General features: G+C 41.7%; 3 protein-coding genes across 5 annotated transcripts; all 3 read left to right on the plus strand.

Annotated features, from left to right (window-relative positions):
* The first annotated feature begins 604 nt into the window (after positions 1 to 604).
* LOC116161060 lies at positions 605 to 7685 on the plus strand. The gene is made up of 7 exons (XM_031474258.1): positions 605 to 1005; positions 1435 to 1542; positions 1598 to 2281; positions 2411 to 2518; positions 2572 to 2871; positions 4679 to 5591; positions 6580 to 7685. The coding sequence occupies exons 1-7, from the start codon at positions 889 to 891 to the stop codon at positions 6639 to 6641; spliced, it is 2292 nt and encodes a 763-aa protein (XP_031330118.1). The 5' UTR covers positions 605 to 888; the 3' UTR covers positions 6642 to 7685.
* A 1312-nt stretch (positions 7686 to 8997) lies between these two features.
* LOC116161061 (egalitarian protein homolog) lies at positions 8998 to 15105 on the plus strand. Of its 3 annotated transcripts, none has more exons than XM_031474259.1 (7): positions 8998 to 9216; positions 9272 to 9575; positions 9622 to 10275; positions 13198 to 13715; positions 13771 to 14148; positions 14196 to 14338; positions 14392 to 15105. In XM_031474259.1, the coding sequence occupies exons 2-7, from the start codon at positions 9308 to 9310 to the stop codon at positions 14927 to 14929; spliced, it is 2499 nt and encodes an 832-aa protein (XP_031330119.1). In that variant the 5' UTR covers positions 8998 to 9216; positions 9272 to 9307; the 3' UTR covers positions 14930 to 15105. The 3 variants fall into 3 exon arrangements, with proteins under 3 accessions (XP_031330119.1, XP_031330121.1, XP_031330120.1); XM_031474261.1 differs by having other exon boundaries at positions 8998 to 9208; XM_031474260.1 differs by having other exon boundaries at positions 8999 to 9212.
* A 1476-nt stretch (positions 15106 to 16581) lies between these two features.
* Positions 16582 to 17834, plus strand: LOC116161623 (high mobility group protein HMGI-C-like). Its single transcript, XM_031475035.1, has 4 exons — positions 16582 to 16697; positions 17147 to 17274; positions 17322 to 17442; positions 17554 to 17834. The coding sequence occupies exons 2-4, from the start codon at positions 17176 to 17178 to the stop codon at positions 17640 to 17642; spliced, it is 309 nt and encodes a 102-aa protein (XP_031330895.1). The 5' UTR covers positions 16582 to 16697; positions 17147 to 17175; the 3' UTR covers positions 17643 to 17834.
* The last annotated feature ends 1056 nt before the right edge of the window (positions 17835 to 18890 follow it).

The raw sequence follows: 18890 nt of genomic DNA on the forward strand, positions 1-18890 counted from the left end.
TAAAGGTGACGTGGAGGGCGGTCATAACAGAACGTGAAGGAAGAGAGGCGCAAAAGAATGAAAATTTACAACAGGGTAAACAAAGACTAACGAAGAAGATACAGGAGACAAGAGGCCAGAGAGAAGTGGGAGGAGAAAAACAAGGGGCTCCAAAAATAAAGTGGAAAGGGCTCCTCAAAGTGTTTGAACAGCAACGGAAGTAGACGTAATAGGGGAAGAAACAGTAATAAAGTACGCAGGTACGGAGCAATAAACTTGTGATCGTACGATGGGTTGCCTACAATTAGGCGGAAAATGTGTTGTATGATATAAGTAACTCGGTACCGCTAATTCGGCTGAAAGCGTTCACGGTGATAGGGGGAAATGTCGTTTCAAAGACATCTCTTGCAGTAAAAGAAAAATCAAAATTTGAGGCCACTGGCGAAATTTTAAGTTTGCCAGTGGCGTCTCGTTACGAGTGAGAATTAGCGGTGGCCTTCTGCAACCGTTGACCTTGTGACCGGAACGCGGCTGCAATATTTAAAAAACACAATAAACTCGATTGTGTAATTTCATTTGCATTAACTTTTTTCTGGGTTTTTTTAACAACAGATAAAGTATGGATTGGATTAATTTTGGTGCTTTTCGTGTTTTTAAGATGACGTTTGGTGACTAAATTTTAGTTATAAATTTTAACGACGTGTTGCGTTCGTTCCCCTAAATTTTTTTGCAAATGTTTCATAATGGCTGTCGAAGAAATGTGATTTTGTTTTGAAAAAAAAATTCTAAAACTATGTGCTCACGGTATAGGGACTGAAGGGCGAAAAATGTCGGCGCGCGGACAGCGTCTAACCTTTAAAATTGCGGACTGTTAAGCCAGTGTTTTTAAAGTGTGACGGGGGGTTGGAGATGGCCCCATCGCCTGAAAACGACAATGCGCCGAAAGCACCAGATAAAGGCGATAAAACAAAAACGGCGACGGCAGACACTAACTTGGAAATAACCTCATCCGCCGCCGTTAACAAAGTACGTATCCGTCTCGTCTTTGTTGCAGTTTCTCGTCAAAATTTGCACGCCAAAATCCTTTTGTCGTTAGTAAAAGGGTCGGGGAAAGCTTGTTTATGTTCCCCAATTGTTGGAAGATGTAAATTTCGAGAAGAAATCGATTTTCGTTAGAATTTTGCGATACGTCGAATGAGTGCAAATGGCCGCCCTCATACGCTGACGTATCAAGCGATGTTTTTGCCTTCAATTCTCTTTAATTTCTATTTAAATCGATCAATTCTACCCATAACTGCGTGCCTAAACGTTTTTTAATTGAAATACGTAAGTATCACATAACCCAATTAATCGCCTCCTTAAAGAATAATGACGTAGCAATTTGGGCGTAATCTTTTTATTAATTTTATTTCTATCCAGGAAAATGTTTTTATCACGTGCGTGGGTTGATTTTAGGAAGCCTCCGTGTCGGGATTGGACGACGTCGGACTGAAAGCCCTTCTCGATGAGGCCATCAGTTACAAAACTCCCAAAGATCGTGTCGGCAAAAGCGAACTGTTTCAGGTATGTCTCCTTCCTCCCCGTAGCACAACCCGCTCATCCCGCCCTCTTTTCCCAGAATTTACTAGAGAAGGCCGAAGAGGATGATAGAAAGGCGCGAGCGACGAGCGCCAGCGGAAAAGAATCGGTTCGCTACTACAACACGACCGCTAAGCATCGCACGAGGCGGCGCCGTCAGCCCACATCGGTATCGGAGAACTTAACGCACGGCGGTAGCCTAAACAATCTGGCTGAAGAGAACTTGTATGCGCCGACCAGTCACCTGCACCGTCTCACAAAGAACGTCAGCACGCGCCAGCGCCAAGGCGGCAGCCTGCCATGCAACGTAAACGCGGGCGTCACCTCCTTCTATGACAAGCAGTTTTTCGAAGAGATGGCTCGTAAAAAAACGGAGGACAAAAAGGCGGAGTACACCGCGATCGAGATGGAATCCGAAAGCCTGCTCGAGCACGACTCCCTCAATCAGGAGTACAACGAGCCGGAGACGGACGTCCGCATACCTCGCGTAACCACCAAGTACACGTCGCGATTCAACCTCGACATATGCGGCGGAAGCGCGAACGTCGACGATAGCCTCACCGTATCCGCCTTGGAGAGGACCACCGATAAGATCCTGGAGAAGGAGATCGCGTACGCCAAGCCTTTGGAGACGATTTCGGCGACCAATTGCATTCCCGAATATCTACTGCCTAGCTTACACAGCCGCAATATTTTTCCCATACCAAAGTACGTCGAGGACAAGGTAAGTGTTCGATTACTTAATCTTTCCGTGGTAGTCCCCCCCCCCCCCCCCAGTGTGTCAGTACATTTGTTGCCATGGAAACCACCACCAGCTCCTACTGAACTAAAGCAATAACATTGTATATTTCAGAAAGTGGACGAGAACGGTAACGCCGTCGGCCAGGGCGACAGCAAGAAGAACAAGAAGAAGAAGATTCAGCCGGCCGATAAAAACGTTGTCGTTCTAGAGGGAAAGGATGTAAGTATCCCCGTTATCCTCCTTCGTCTCGTTTCTAACTTAAGTGCGGTTAGGTTGTCGGTCACAGGAGCGATATCGCGCACGACGTCGACAAGATCATGGAGTTTCTCGGCGAGCAGGAGAGCAAGAAGGCGAGCGATCACAAGAGCAAGACGAGCAACGCGAAAAAGCAGAGGATCCGATCGAAGGGCAAGACGGAGAAGATGCAGAAGAGCAACTCGTTGGAGGAGATTTGTGTTAGCAAATTGGACGATTTTAATTTTAAGGAGTGCGATGCAGGCAAAGTTCCTTTGAGGGGTACGAAGAGTAACATCGAGAGGCCGCGCGAACGGAGATCTTGGGGAAATTCTGAGGTACGGCCTTTTTTCTCAGTTCTGCTTGTCGGTAACGTCCATTTTATAACATTTGTTTTTGTGTGAGCGAGACAATAAATTTTAGGGAGTTCCTCTCTCATTACCGCGAGAGTAGCTCTAGGGTCGTCATTGATTACATGGAAGGAAAAAGAGCCTTACGTCTCCATTTTGCATTTTACAATTACATTACAGTGCAACCTCTTTACTCTGGACATTAACATAAAAATAACCCAGTAACACTCGTAGATACCTAAAACCAGGTGTGCTGCAGTAACTCAAAGTTAGTTTACACACCGAAACCCAAAGGACACAAAAGTCACCCCCTAGACCTCATGGTATTGCGTTCCCTGTTTTACTCTTAGTAGAAAAGGAGGTGACAATCTTCCCAAAACCCGAGCCAAAACCTATTATGATTTTTGAGAGATGAACTTTTTATAGTGGAGAGCATAGCACCGGGAGGTCTTACTTTTTTCGAGGGGTTACCATGAGGGTACTAAGGAAAATAGGGAAGAAATTATTGAGTCCTTTGTTAAGGGTGCTGCTGGGGAAATTCTGCCATTTTTCTCAGTTCTGCTTGTCGGTAATGTCCATTTTGAAAATATTTCTTTTTGTTTGAGCGAGAATAATTTTTAGGGATTACCGTCTCATCGGGAGAGTAGCTCTAGGGTCTTCTTTGATTACAAGGAAGGAAAATTAGTTACTGTACTCACTTACTCTCTTACTTCTCCAATTCCAGTGTAATTTCTACTCTGAACATTAACATAAAAATAAAGTACTAATACTCGCAATTACCAAAACCCGAAGGATCTTAGATAGATATGCGCCCCCTCCCGTTACTTCGTTTCTTATCGTACTTCTTAGTGAAAAAGGATGTGGTAATCTTCCCAAAAACTATTAAGACCTCTAGGGAAAGAACGTTTTATAGCGGGGAGCATGGCTGTGGGGGGTATGGAATATCCCCCAGTATACGAAGACTTGATTACCTTTTTGCAAAGGTTACCATGAGGGTACTAAGGGAAATAGAAGGAATTCTCGCGTCATTCTTTATTGATGGTGCTGCTGGGGGGTGACCCCCTCGCACTGCGTTTCCTATCGTACTTCTTAGTAGAAGTACAGGATGTGGTAATCTTCCCAAAAACTATTAGGTCCTCTGAGGGGTATGAAATGTTGTATTGTAGTGTTTGTTTTTCCCCTAAGAAATTTGTTAGATGTGTAATTTTTGGTTTTAATTTGATTGCGATAAGGAGTTTTTATCGGACGAAATTTAATTAACGCACGTGTTCTTATCGCTGTTAGAAGATGCTCGAAGTGCGCGTTATTTCGGCGTAAGTGTGGACGCGTTCCTACAAAGCCTGGTTGTGATTGTCTGCTTAGTAAAGGTTTCTACCGTCCGAGCAGTCACCGAAAATTCATCTTACTCATCAAACCAGATTTTGTCATCAGGCTCAGTGTTCTCAAGAACAAGTGAAATTTAGAAGCTGCTAGCGCCTGAATATCGGCAACCTTTCAGGAGCAGATTATTTGGATTCTTAAAAAAATAATGAAGATTTTTTGTCGACCGCCTGTGTGCGGGGTATTATGGTATGCTTTGTAGGCTTTTCTTTCTTTCAGAGATTCTGTTTTATTTATTTTCTGAATACATGTTAATTAATTGCGTGTTTATTGAAATCCCTTGTGCGACTCAAATAGTTTTCATGTTAAAGCGTCAAAATCAAAATTTGCTCCTCCCACAAAATGGAGAACTGCATATAAATTACTTTGAATTTTTTCCCCTATAAATATACTAATGGGTGCATTGGTTTTGCAGAGTTTACCGTTCCACGCCTCCGCGGAAAATTTAGAAAGCGCCGACTTCCGCGTCGTTACCAAGAAGAAGAAATCGAAGAAGGTGCGCAATTCGATGAGCAGCAGACGCCAGCACTACGCGATGAATTTGCGCGACGACCCGAATCGCGCCTCGTCGCCCGAACCCAGGAGAAAATCCGCGTGCTCCGTACCTCAAAGCGACAAGTCGAACGACTCGTCCGACGTCGATTCCGTACACTCGTTACCCATCGACACGGAACACATGAACATCGTGGACTCGGCCAATCTAAACTTGCCGATTTCGTACGCGGAAATCGCCAAGCACACGAATTCGCTGGAACGTCCGAAGTGGAAGGGGGAACCGACGGTGCCCCGCGATCGCTCGCCGATTAACGTTCCCAGCGAGGATTGGCAGAGTAAGGTGGTCGTCGAGAAGAAGATCAACAAGATATCGTCGACCAACAACGTGAAGAATATCAAAAATAACGTGCAGAGTAGAACACTTAACAAAGTCGACGGCGAAATTTGTGCGAACGTACCGGTGTTGCTTCATAATATTCCCGACGTGCAGACAATTGAAAAAATGCATTTTAAGCAGTTGCAAAAGACTTACGGCTTAAATTATTCCGACTTAATCGCAAATCACTACGTAGTACCCGCTTTAAGTAATAAATGTGAACAGTCGCAAGTGCAATATACGTCGAATCCCTGTGATAGTGATAGAACTAATTCGAGGCCCGCCGTCGTTATTTTAAGCGATAACGGGAAGGAGGTGTCCGATCTAACCTTCGGATTCGAGGTGAACGAACAATTGTTATCGGACGACGTTTGTGAATATTTCACTACTCGCTTTCATGTGCCCGAAGTTTTCCACAAGCATAATCACGATAAAATCGTCAATTTTATCGGACTGTGTAAGTATTTTCGCCGAGAGAATACCCCATGGATAGCTCATTTTGTTGTAGCCCATAAGATGGCGCTCTAAAAGTGTTTATTATTCCGTTTGAATATACACACACTTGTGTCTGTTGTAGCGTATTCAATGGCCATTAATCCTGGCCCATGAATTCAGTCCAAATCAAAGATGGCGGCTGAACTTTGTTATTTCAATTAAATTTGCTTAAAATGTTCAAAAAATACAAAGAAAAAAGTACAAAAAATTACCACCGACTTAATTTTTTTTTTCAAGATGGCGGTCATATGAATGTTAGTAAATGAAGTAAAATCTATGGGTATTTTTTGTACTTTTGTTTTTGTATATAAACAAAATGACACTGGGTGTTGAATGAATCAAATTGTCTATTATGCATTACATTACAGGCATATTTTAAATCCCTTGGGGTTTTGTGAATTAAGAGATACCATTTCAGGACATGGTGTTGATGTGTTGCAAAATTACACTGTGCACATTTTAAATATTTCGAAGTATTGTGAGTTAAATGATTTCTCGTTCGTTGCATAATCACACTGTGCACATTTTCATCAAATGGTGATCGCACGCAAAAACCATGTGTTAAAAATAAATTTTTTTTAACCTAAAAATATAAGGAATAATTTCTAATGGAAGCGTTCTAATTTTCATGTCTATATCTCGATTTGAGTGTGAGAACCAGCTAATACCGACCCTGTATATATGACACCACAGGCGTAATCAGAATGACGCATGCGCAGAGCTCAAGCTCAAAGTGCTACAGTCTAGACCAAAATGCGCATCTGCCTGCCTTTCACCGACTTGTCATCATATTATTTATTTGATGTTAGTGGTACTAAAAGCATGATTTTGAATTTGAGGTCATTATGACAGTTAGGAATTTTGTTTAATAAACGCTGATTCATGAGCTGTCCGTGGGGGGGGCACCCCCGTCGATAAGACACGTCTCTCACGCACTTTTTTCTTTTCAGCTTGGGAAGATGCATTAAATCAAACTAACGGAAAAGTGAAATACTTCAGCGATCAATTGTAATTATTAATTAAGCGTGTTAACGATATATTTATTTCTAGAGCTTGAAAACTAGTTTCTGATGCATGGTGCATTTTTATTCGGAGTAGGAAAATTAGTTGAATTTTATGGCTGTATATTACGTATACAAAACGGTAATCAAGAGGCGCGCAGCTTGCGCGCGGTAAAGAGAGAAAGAGGACGAGGGTGTAAGCAATATGAGAGAAAGAGAGGTGATTTATAATTTTGTTATGTTTGTTAATCCAGAAGTATAAATATGTAAAAATGTATGTAACATAATAGCAAAAAAGATATTTTATAAAAACGAAAGGTTTACGCGAGGGACGGGGACAGGTCGTTCTTTTTTGCCCGCAATGAAGGGCGATCTCGTTGCACCCGTCCCGTCGCCTAACAGTAAACAGGCTTTTGTAGTGTACGCATTGGCTTTCTCGCCGTATTTAAATATGCGACACGCCCCTCCCCCGCTCCCCTTGTACTTAAATTGGCCGTTTCAATTTACTAACCCAAACGGATGCTTTGCGTTCATAGAATGATTTTAGTTTGACAGTTAATGGAGCGGTAGGTTTTTTTAAAATTTTATATTGGAAGAGGGGGGAAAACGAGTACGTAATGAGATTCACGTCGTGCCACTTCTCAACTGCTCTCGAATATTCGATTTCGTTACGTACTCAAGTGATTTGTACAGACGTTATTTTCGTACGGTTTTCGGTTTCTTTTTAAATTGTTGGTAATCTGTGTCCCGCCGGTTCCTGGCCTGCTCTCTAAATTGTTTTTTGTTTTTTTTTCGCTTTATAAAGTAAAGTGTCTCAAAAAAAATAGTCAGTATTTGTCACTTTGGGCGGTGCAAAATTTTTTCCGTGGGCAGTCGGGACAGGAATTGTTAAACTGAGCATTTTGTTGCCGATCCTTTTTCTTTTTTTTATTGTTATAATTTCTGTTGAGAAATTGTATTTTTAATAATTGGTAATGTCTACTTTACGTTGCTATGAATACATTTATTTAGAAAATTGTTATTTAAATTTTAACAAATAAAATTTTTTGAAATTATTGCACCAATTTGTTAGTTATCACTATGCTACATGTATGTTACATGGTGGAAAGCGCCAACCAGCATTGCTAACATAGTTCTGAAAAGTTCACAGTAAAGCAGGCCTAAGGGTCATTTCTCACGAGGCGTTTTTGAAGCCCTGCAGATTGGCTTGCTTTATATGAACGCCTCTCACGGAGCGGTAGCGTGTCCCCGCGACTTGTAGCGAACTTTTTCGCTACACGGCTGGTAGCGCGGCCCCACTCGTAGCGGGAAACCTGCTACAAGAGTCAGTGGATTTGACTCATTGTCAATAGATTTGATATACCTGACAGTTATGCAACCCAACTTACACACAACATTTGTATTGGTATTCGGCCGATTTGAACCCATTTTTTCTTCGCACTGTAGGTCAACTGTGGAAAGTTTGAACCGAATCGGCCCAAGCGTTTAAAATTTTTTTCCGGGTCGATCTGAGACAATTTTTATTTCGGGGTTCAAAAAAGGCAGGTATAACCTTCCTTTTTTACCAAAAATCGACTGCACCACATTTCTCGGGAAAACACTTTTTCTTATTAATTTTGGTGCGTAGAATCCAAAACAATTCGTACTTTTTCGATCAGACTTCTCAATCAAAAGTTATAAACTAGAAACCAATTTCGAAAGAAAATTCAAAGGGCTGTAACTTTTGAACTAGTAGCGCAATCTTGGAACTGTTTGAAATTATGGATTCTACAGGCCACGTTCAATAAGAAAAATTTTTTTCCGGGACGATCTGAGAATTTTTTTTTCGAAGCAAAAAAAGGCAGTGTATAACCTTCCTTTTTTACCAAAAATCGACTGCACCAAAATTTTTCGGGAAAACACTTTTTCTTATTAATTTTGATGCGTAGAATCCAAAACAATTCGTACTTTTTCGATCAGACTTTTCAATCAAAAGTTATAGACTAGAAACCAATTTCGAAAGAAAATTCAAAGGGCTGTAACTTTTGAACTAGCAGCCCAATCTTGGAACTGTTTGAACAGGCCACGTTCTATAAGAAAAAATTTTTTCCGGGTCGATCTGAGACAATTTTTTTTTTCGGGACAAAAAAGGCAGTGTATAACCTTCCTTTTTTCCAAAATTCGAAGATCACGTACGCTCGCTGGCCGAGAAGATCTTCGGCGGAAACTGTCCACATCAGGCAAATTGCTCCAGTTACGGGCACGCAAATAAGAAAATTTGCAGTTGATATTAAAGAATCAATATTTTGTGTGTATATTTTTCTTTTGAAGTATTTAAGTAATGGGAAAGATTTTAGCCAACGTCACGTGCGAAACGAAAACAAAAGGTGACAAGTGAAAGGAATTCAAAATGGCCGGCCAACTTCCAAGTCTAAATTTGTTATGAAACTTTGTTAATCTTTTTTTAATTTATTATTAGTTTTAATTAGGTTTTTTTAGCGTGTCTTAATGAAGATAAACTCTTCATTTTTTAACATATCATATGCATTTCAATTAGGGAAGTTGTGCCTCCAATTAAACCACTCCTTTTACACAATTGGTAGGTAGGTACGTGAATAAATTTGTTAATGACTATGACCACCGAATTGGGAATTTGTTGCAGTTTTTTTACAATATGGTTCTGTGATTCAGTGTAAAGATGGAATCGAAACAATATGAGCAGGCCCGCAATATGACCTTACTGTTCTTCTTCGAGCGGCTCTTGGATAAAGGGGAACCCCGTACGCTACACGACTTGAGTTGTCAGTTCGGCTCGCGCGGTTTTACGAAAGAAATGAGGCAGATCGCTGGCGGTTCGCAAAACGGCCTCAAAAAGTTTCTAGTTCAGTATCCGTCGCTATTTGTCATTGAGGGTGACTATGTCAACATTAACACGTTTCATAGTCGCGACGTACAGAAGGGATTAGGTAGGATTTTGCGTTTCGTAAGACCAACTGATTATTTACGTTTCAGGCAAGAAGGATTACGGCGATCAGGCCGTCGAATATTTTTCTGAGAAGTTGGCGCAATACGGCGAGGGAACCGAGGTGCCCATACGGAGCCTACTCGGGCATCGCTCCCAAGCGAGTCCGGAGGTGAGGCACGTCTCCGGGCAGCATTTCTACGAGTTTCGCGAATTTTTGCTCAAGCATCCCGATTCGTTTGTGATATCAGACGAGAACGAGACGGTGACGCTAAAAAACTTCGACAGTATTAAGCTGCACACGCAGGAGCTCCACTTCAATCCCATAATCAACATCGATCCGGAAGTCACGCAAACTCTGCTCGATTTTTTAGCGCAATGCATTGAGGTGAAGGGACCGATTCTGGTGGAGCAGCTGTTTCAGATCGTCAGCTGCAATTTACCCGAGAACATGTGGACGAACTTGTTCAATACGCCCGCTCAATTGACGAGCTTTCTTCGTCTATTCAACGATTGCTTCCACATACAGGCGAATCTGGTCACGTTGATTAATCATCCGAGAATAAACGAGAAGCACATAAACGCCCAAATGCTCAATCAGGATCCTAAGCTCAACTCCGTGCAGGAGATCAAGAACGCGAAAAATTTGGCGAATGATGTTGATACCGAAAAGTACATAGAAAAGGCACCTGCTAGTGCGAGGGGTATGTAAATTAGTAAAGAGGGGCTTTAGAGTAAAATTTATTGTGTGAAGTTAGCAATTGCATTTTAGCAATAGATTTGCATATTAAGCGGGAAGTTAGCAACGACTATTCATCCATAAATATGTAAAATTGTGTGTAGTATTCTTGACAGAACAGCTTCAAAGCTTAAATTAAAAATTGCGCTTTTGGAAGAGTGTCTTCAGAAAAGTATTGGTAATGGACTGTCTCAAGATAAATGGGACACCCTGTATATAAATTAATTCGCAAATTTTACTGCAACAAAAGAAATGACCGCAATTCGTCTCGTTTATGCAGGTGCAGTTAAAGTAAAAGTCCAAAATGGCGCCCATAAGAAATGAGAAAGTAGTATGTAGCTTGTACATCTAGCGTGGTAAAGGGAAGAGGGAAAGGGTCATACAATTTTCATTTACTGGGGAGTATGTCATCTCAAGGAATGTTTTCTTGCGACGGGACATGCGCCCCCTCACTCGGGGAACTACATATCGTCTGAGTATCCAAGTAGTTTAGTTGGCCCTCTTTTAAAGTATCACGACAGGCGTTGGGGCGTATTTCGAAAAATAAAATAAACCGGGAGGGGGGGGGGGAGTGTAGTATAGTAACATCGATATGAAAGAACATTGAGTTCTGTGTATGCGCCAATTCTAAGCATATTTGTTGTCTAATCTCAATGTTATTGAAGGTCATCATGGTTATTGTCTAAACTAACTAGGGTTCTTGTCTAAACTTATGTCACTGAAAGGTCATCGTGATTGTTGTTTAAACTGAATGCTACGGAAGGTAGGTTGTTGTCTAAATTCAATGCGATTGTGGTTGTTGTTTAAACTAAAACCCCACTGAAGGTTAAACGGTAGGGTTCTTGCCTGAACTAATATTGCTGAGAAGGAAACCTAGACGCGAGTTCTGCGCACTGCCTTCAAGGTCGATTGTCTTGCTCGAGGCATATAGTGTTCAGCCAGACAGTGAGGTTCAAGGCAGTGTATACACTTCCTTTTTACCAAAAATCGACTGCACCAAAGTTTCTCGGGAAAACACTTTTTCGTATTAATTTTGGTGCTTAGAATCCAAAACGAGTCGTACTTTTTCTATTAGACCTCTCAATCAAAAGTTATAGACTAGAAACCAATTTCGACAAAAAATTCAAAGGGCTGTAACTTTTGATCTAGTGGTTTTTTCCCGGTCGTTCTGAGAAAATTTTTTTTTCAGGCAACAACCATGATGACCTTCAGTGAGTTTAGATAACAGCCATGCTTGGAATTGGCGCATGCGTAGAACTCAACGCCCATATGAGTGTTACTATAGTACGGGTGGGGAAGGGGGGTATGGAATACTCCCAGTATCAGAGACTTGCTATAACTAGACTGCGCTTAACGTATCTAAGGTGTTGTCGACACAGTATGCAACACACAATGCACCGCGGGGCAAAAATCGCTGAGATGATATGCAATACAATGAAATAAGCCGTTATTTTAGATGTTCCGTTCATTAATCATTCTCGTGATTAGCTCGAATTAGTGAACAGATACATTTCTGTTGATAATAAACCAATAAACTTAGGTTAACTTGTGCTTATCAACATGTACTCTGTCGATAAATTTTTAAATAATATGCTGATTTTCAACGGATACAAGTTTAAAGGGCCAATGGATCAGAGCCATTCGAAGAGAAAAATTTACTCCCACCATAGTGCATTTGCGGGGAATGAAGCCGATTTTAGAAAGATACCTACGAAGGTGTTAAAAAATAATGCAATACCGAGCGTTTTCGACTTTCCCATTCACTTAAAATAACGTAGAACTATTATTCGACATCCTTTACCAGCAAGACAACGGCAATACCTATTTGCCTATTAGGTATAGACGTAACTAAGTACTTACTGGTACTAAGTATATTTCAGGTTTTGTTACAAGAAAAATAGCTAAGTCTGTTAAATGTTCCATATGTGCAGATGCGATATTCGCATCAGAGAGTCATTCAAAGCTTTTAACTAGAAAAAATCGTGGAGGATTGTTGCACGTATCAAGCGATGCATTAAAAATTTGCCAAATTGCTGAAAATGTGTTCAGGTTTTTCATTCAATCCACACCACACCGCGTTGTAAACAAAATGGTTATCAGCAGTCTAAGAAAAATAAATAACAGTTACAGCCCATTTGGATTTTTGGATAGGCATATATTGAAACAAAATCCGCTAAATAATCATATCTTACTACTTATATCTTTAGTTTTAAGAGTATATTTTCCCATACGTGTTCACCACTAAAATACACATATAAATCAAATTAGGACTAGAGTAAGGCAGTTATATACCAATTTAGTTCAAATAAAATACCAACAAATTCGATTAAATAGTTAACAGCTATATGTTATCTTTTTTTGCTACTAAAATTTAGAATAAACATGGCTAAAGCAAGCTGCAGAACGTACGTCTGCCCCGCGATGAACAGTTGGTTGCCTATCCTATCTTGACAACAGGCGTTTATAGTAAAATCTACGTTACGCGCGGTCTAGTTATAACAAGTCTCTGCCCAGTATATTACTAGATTTTTGTGTGTATGATTTGTGTGGCGCTTCATGATTGTAGGGAAAGGGTCATACAATTTTCGTTTACTGGGGGGTGTTCCATAGCCGGCAATGATGTTTTGAACGGGATATACTCGGTTTTAGCAGCTGCGCCGCCTCATCTCGCTCGCCCTCTGAACTACATAACATAAATACACACAATTGAGCTAGGGAACTGTTCTGTTAAGGATTTGGCATTTAGACAGAAATCAAATACGAACCCTGAATCTACGCTACTTTAACCCTCCACAAGGCGAATCTCCCCCCCCCCCCAACCCTTAATTTAATTGACCTCAAACATCCTCTTCGTGGCCATTTCTAAATTGTATACTATTCCTAACAGGTAACAATGAACGGTTACGTCAACCGAAGCTACCCGTGAAGGTGGAAGTCACCGCGCCACCGAAGGAGGACCCGCCTAAACCGGCCAAAAATGCCAATTACAATCAGAGCCTGAAACAGCGCATCAACACTTTGGTTTTAAAGACTCTGCAAGAGAACACGGGACGGGATCGTCAGAATTTGCTCAACCAGACCCAGAATTACACGGACTCGTGGAAAGTCAAGCTTCTACAGAACACGCGCGTCGTCTGCAGCGTTCGGGAGTGTAACTCGGTGATCGCGGACATCACCGACAATTTTCAGGGTGATCGGGGCGACGCTGACCCCTGGCCTTTCACCGACGATAAAGTCGTCGTCGGTTTCGACTGCGAAGGCATCAACTTGGGCCTGAAGGGTCAACTCACGCTGATGCAAATCGCCACGAGCTCGGGTTCCATTTACATTTTCGATTTAATCTCTTGCCCGGCCATGCTCGACGCCGGTCTGAGACGCCTACTAGAATCTCCGCATATTATAAAGGTTCGGGTCACTTCCCCCCCCCCCCCCGTATCTCCGCTAACTCTCTAGTTTTTAGATTATGCACGACTGTCGCAACGACTCCGTCAACTTGCATCAGCAATTCAACATAATTCTGCGCGGCGTCTTCGACACGCAGGCCGCCCACTCCGTCCTCTCGTTTCAGGAGTCGGGCCGTGCGGTTTACAAGGCGAAGAGTATCGCGCTGAACGTCCTGTGCGAGTACTACAATGCGCCGGCGAATCCGATGAAGGAGCAGCTGAAGAATATCTACAAGCGCGACCAGAAGTTCTGGTCGCGAAGGCCCCTTTCGAAGGATATGATTTTGTACGCGGCCGGCGATGTCTTTAGCCTGCACGAGCACATCTATCGGCCGATGTGCCAGGCGATTTTGCCCCAGAATCGCGACCTGATGATGGATTTGTGTTACGAACAGGTCGGTTAACCTCAAATTCTCTAGATCCCTAACCTCAAATTTCCCAGATTTACATCAACATCACCCCCGACGACATCAAACTTCGAAAGCGCCAGCGCAAAATCGGCACGGAGGTCGCGGAGCTGCGCGTGAAGCTATCTCAACCGCTCAAAAGTATCGTACTGAGCAATCGGGAGGTGCGCCTGCTACGGTAAGTTGCCAAACCGTGGCGCAACGACGATTAACGCCCGACACTTTGTAAAGGTACATCGAGCTCTCGGAGGAGGAAAAGGAGAAGCTGAAGTCGTCGACGAAGATAGCGAAGAAATTGGAGAAGCTCGAGAATTTAAATCAGGACCGAGATATGTCGAGTTCGGACGAGGAGTGCGACTACCCGAGCTTGGAGAGCGAGGCGATCTCGCCGAAAACCTCCGAGCCGACGAGCCTGACCGAGTCGATGCAGTTAATGGACTCGATTTTGAACGATAGTAAAATAGATCGTTTAGTAAAAATTGATAAATTAGAGGCGATTCTTAGTGCTGCCACTCATTTGCCGAGCGACAATGAGTCGGACAGCAAATGCTGCTGCAATTGCCATAAAATTAGTAACACATCTCGTAGTGCCTATTTTAATGAGAACGTTAGAATATTGTCACCTACGAACTGTTTCGTGAGTATTCAAAGTAACGAGGACTGTGATTCGACGTCGGCCGACGATAATCGCACCAGCGTTACGACTCAAACGTTGAGTACCGGTGATATTGTTGTAACGAAAATCTTCTTTAACGAGACTGCTGAATGATTTTTCTTGCTCAGTCGAAATGTTGTGATTTGATACGTATTACGCAGTTTATTTACTAATCAGCAATACTTTTTTGTAATTAGACGAAACCTGGTTTGATGGGTTAAATTGGTTAAAATGGTGTAAATTATTCCAAAAGAAGGATGCCTTATAGTATTTATTTGTTAATTTATTAACTAAAAGATAAACGGAGCTAGAAATCAGATGTTATAGGTTGTAGGTTGTTAACATACTAAAGTAAATACATCAATAATGTTTTAAGAGAAACCCTTTCTGTGCTTACCTGCTCCTTGCGATCCTGCAGTCCCTTATCCATTATGTGGGACAAGATTGTAATGTATTCTCTGGGCCAATACACATAATCATTCGCCCTTCCCTTTGAGACCCTTGAAGTCTCTTTCTAAAGACATAAATTCTGTTAAAGGCTCTGTTTTAAAACTATCAAGGAGACCGTTTGAGTTTATTAGTGTCTCTTAAAGGCGTTAAGAAGAAGAAGGAGTCATAAAAGTTCCTTGATGGTGTTAGAGGCACAGCTGTTCGGTGTGTAAATGCCTGCTAATGATTTAGCCTCTTTTTGCAAATTCAAGAAAAAAATACACTTAAAGACTATTTAAGATTTCTTTAAGGGCGCAGAAAAGCTTGCTAAGGTTAAAGACTTGAAAATCTGATTTTGCTCAATATTTTGGATCATATGAGTGCGAGGAGGTGTTTCTTTTCCTAATACTACACCTGTTACTTGTCGACAAACTTATGCAAAAGGTATCGTGCTACTAGGAGAACATAATATACGAAGAGGTCTTTTTCTAGCTCTGTCAGAATTATTTCAAAGCTTTCATTCGATTTAAAAATTTGCCAATTCTGTATCAGGATCATACGAGCTGGGGGGTACTCCAGACCCCCCGGTGGTATGATCTCTTCTGTACATGCAGCCCTTAGAACTTGTGTATCAAATATTTCCCGAAAAAAGAAACTGATGGTCCCCCTGAAAAATTAATCATAAACATGCTAATTGCTAAATGTTTTGGGGGGACGCATAGCACCTAGGGAACTGGGGGGGGGGGGGTATGCAATGCCCCCCAGCGCAGAGAAAATCGATTACCTTTCCATGGAAACGCTTAGGAAGAAGAGAAGGGAGTGAATAACTATATACTAGAGAGGACCCTGGTAGAGAGATCTGATAAGAGACTATCTACTACTGAGAACAATAAATAAACTTATTGTTCCAACTGCCAAACGCAGTTTTTTAGGCCTGTAGGTCATATTTTCCGAGATTGTCTCATTTTCCCATTCTCTACACTTAGGTACGTAACTTCTTTTACACAGACACTCTGGGAGAAGAATGTACCACTGTAACCTTTAAGAATAGATATAAGGTTTGATTTTGAAGCCAGGTGGATACAAAATTAAGACATGGTGGTGGGACGAAGGAAACCTGACGCTGAGGATTTGCATCCCTTTTTTGTAGTTTGGACCTTTAGAAACTGTCCATTTTTCATTATAAGCAGCGCGTAAGTTTTCTCGTATACAAAAAAAAAGGTCAACGATTCCAACCAGTTTTGGTTTATTGATACATGGTGAAATTAACCCCGCCACTTGCACGGGGTTAATCGAAAACAGCCCGTCCGTTAAAATTTAAATTAGGTACATAAGTTGAAGGTGACGTACGTACGCGGCGATTGGTGAAAACTTTCGCGCGCATAGTGAGCGCCCTCAAACGGAACGCTACGGTTTTAACACTCTCGTCTGTTTTTTGGAACAACTCGCCAGGGTGAGTCGATTTATTTACTTCTATTCAAACATTAATTTCTTTCGAGGGAAATTTATTTGCCTAACGCCGTTTGCACTCAAAAAAAGTAGTTTTTTCGCCGAAAATTACGAGGCAACGCTCATTTTTCTGGCTGTCGTAGTTGCACGGCAAATAAATTTCGACGGAATTGATTGAATGTTATGAACAAGCATGGCCGCTATGCTCTGGACGCAGCTTGCTTTGTAGCCTTTGTAGTTTATTTCAAAAATTAATTCCGACGTGTCCCGGGGGTCCTTTCGCTCGCTTTTCCCATCAAATCGTAGCTAATTTTTTGCTTTTACCGTCGCCTAACCTCAATTGCGCGTACCCTTCCCGGTTGACCAGCAAAATATTTGGGTGTTGACTGTGAGAGTTGTACATTTTAAGAATGGCGCGCGCGCGTTTCTCGATAATTTGAAGCTTGCTTTTAGGTTTTTCGCGTAAATCAAAGATCGCCAACATGTCTGACGAAGCGACAGCACCAGCGAAACGCGGACGCAAAGCGGCCGCCGCCGATAAAGCCGGTGAGAAGGCCGAAAGCAAAAAAAGACAGCGGAAGGTATTCGATCTTCCGAGTAATTCCTGTGATAACTTGTCGTTTTTTAGGAGGTGAAACAGGTCGAGAGCGGCGATGAGGACGATGTTGCACCGAAACGGGGCCGTGGACGACCAAAGGGCTCTACCAAGAAGAAAGCACCAGCGAAACCAAAGGCCAAATCAGCTACAGGTACGTTGTCACTCCAATTCTGCCGTACTGAGTAAAAACGGCTCAAAAATTCAAAGAAAAAGATGCCTAGGACAACGAATCCAACCAAATGTACAGCTACTGTTATTGTAGGACGTCGAGGGCGCCCGCGAAAAGATGACAAAGGCAAAGACTCCGAGGACGAGGATAACGAAGAGAATGATGGAGGCGATGATGATTAAGTTGTATTTTGAAATGGCGATGTCCGAAGTCATTTTACTCATTCCGATAAGAAAAAAGTGTAAATCGTACCATTTGTAGAGATAGTCATATTATTTATTAGATTTTTATATCTTTATCGTCAGAATTTTGTATCAGTTTTTGTGGACTTCGTCATTTTAGTCTTAAGTAATTAAATCTTATTATTAAGTGTATAGATTTCCTTGTCACATCGTGTTTAAGTAGGTATTTGTAAGGTGGTTCTTTTAGTTGAAAGAACAAAAAATAATTAATTTTTGTTTCAAACATTGTTTTTGTGAACCCCACCCCTCCATATTTTTTTGGACAGATTTTTTTTGAATTTTTTACTGAGGTTTATTTTCTTGTCTGATGTTTGCATCTCTTAGATCTTTGAAGAAATCTCGAATCCTGGGAACAGCACTATAGCATTCTCATTTTCGCAAAGAACCTGTTATATACCTCCCAGTGATGTCAGAGGTGCATTTGTCCTATGGACATTTCCCCAAAAACTATTGCTTTTGAGATCCCCTTCCTTGTAACTCTCGGTACTAAATTCTCCAAAATATTTAGGACAATTTGCATGCTTGCAGCATATTTTTCTGGGAGAGATTCGATACACAATCTAAGGGGTGAACCGTTTGGGGTAAAATGCATCACCGGGGGGTTATGGAATACTCTTTAGCAAACTAGATTTAATATCTTGATAGCAAGTGTTGTGATAGTGTTCATGGAAAGGTAATCGATTTTCTTTGTGCTGGGGCGGTATTCGGAGCCCCCGGTGCTATGCATTCCTCAAAAATATTTAGAACAATCAACATATTTTTTTCGATACAAAATTTTTTAAGGGGTGGACGTTTTGGTAGAGAATGTACCATCAGGGTGTTATGGAATACCCCTCAACTAAAGCGAGATTTGATGACCCTATCTCAAAAGCAACTGTTGTGATAGTGTTCAGGGAAAGGTAATTAGATTCTCTTTGTGCTAGGCGGTATTCCATACCCCCAGGTGTTATGTTTTCCACTAAAGGACAATCTGCATGCTTATGATTATTTTATGAGGGCCATGAAAGGTTTCTTTCTGGGAGATTGGTACACAAGTTGTAAGTGCTGGACGTTTTGGCGGAGAACGGAGCACCGGGAGAGCTGGGGGTATGGAAAATCATGACAAGTTTACACTTAACAGAACTTGAGGAGGTCAATGCTTGCAATGATTATTCGGGAAATTCCGTAGGCGATTTCAAGATAATTTTA

This window comes from Photinus pyralis, unplaced genomic scaffold (genome assembly GCF_008802855.1).
Source record: "Photinus pyralis isolate 1611_PpyrPB1 unplaced genomic scaffold, Ppyr1.3 Ppyr1.4_LG10, whole genome shotgun sequence".
In the NCBI taxonomy this organism is placed as follows: Eukaryota; Metazoa; Arthropoda; class Insecta; order Coleoptera; family Lampyridae; genus Photinus; species Photinus pyralis.

Excerpts from the sequence above, each read along its gene's own strand:
- LOC116161061 (XM_031474259.1), top strand. The coding sequence starts at position 9,308 with ATGGAATCGAAACAATATGAGCAGGCCCGCAATATGACCTTACTGTTC. Across the intron at positions 10,276-13,197 it reads GGCACCTGCTAGTGCGAGGG|GTAACAATGAACGGTTACGT; the intron begins GTATGTAAATTA and ends TATTCCTAACAG. Across the intron at positions 14,149-14,195 it reads TGGATTTGTGTTACGAACAG|ATTTACATCAACATCACCCC; the intron begins GTCGGTTAACCT and ends CAAATTTCCCAG.
- LOC116161623 (XM_031475035.1), top strand. The coding sequence starts at position 17,176 with ATGTCTGACGAAGCGACAGCACCAGCGAAACGCGGACGCAAAGCGGCC. Across the intron at positions 17,275-17,321 it reads GCAAAAAAAGACAGCGGAAG|GAGGTGAAACAGGTCGAGAG; the intron begins GTATTCGATCTT and ends GTCGTTTTTTAG. Across the intron at positions 17,443-17,553 it reads AAAGGCCAAATCAGCTACAG|GACGTCGAGGGCGCCCGCGA; the intron begins GTACGTTGTCAC and ends CTGTTATTGTAG.
- LOC116161060 (XM_031474258.1), top strand. The coding sequence starts at position 889 with ATGGCCCCATCGCCTGAAAACGACAATGCGCCGAAAGCACCAGATAAA. Across the intron at positions 2,519-2,571 it reads TCGTTCTAGAGGGAAAGGAT|GTTGTCGGTCACAGGAGCGA; the intron begins GTAAGTATCCCC and ends AAGTGCGGTTAG. Across the intron at positions 5,592-6,579 it reads CGTCAATTTTATCGGACTGT|CTTGGGAAGATGCATTAAAT; the intron begins GTAAGTATTTTC and ends TTTTCTTTTCAG.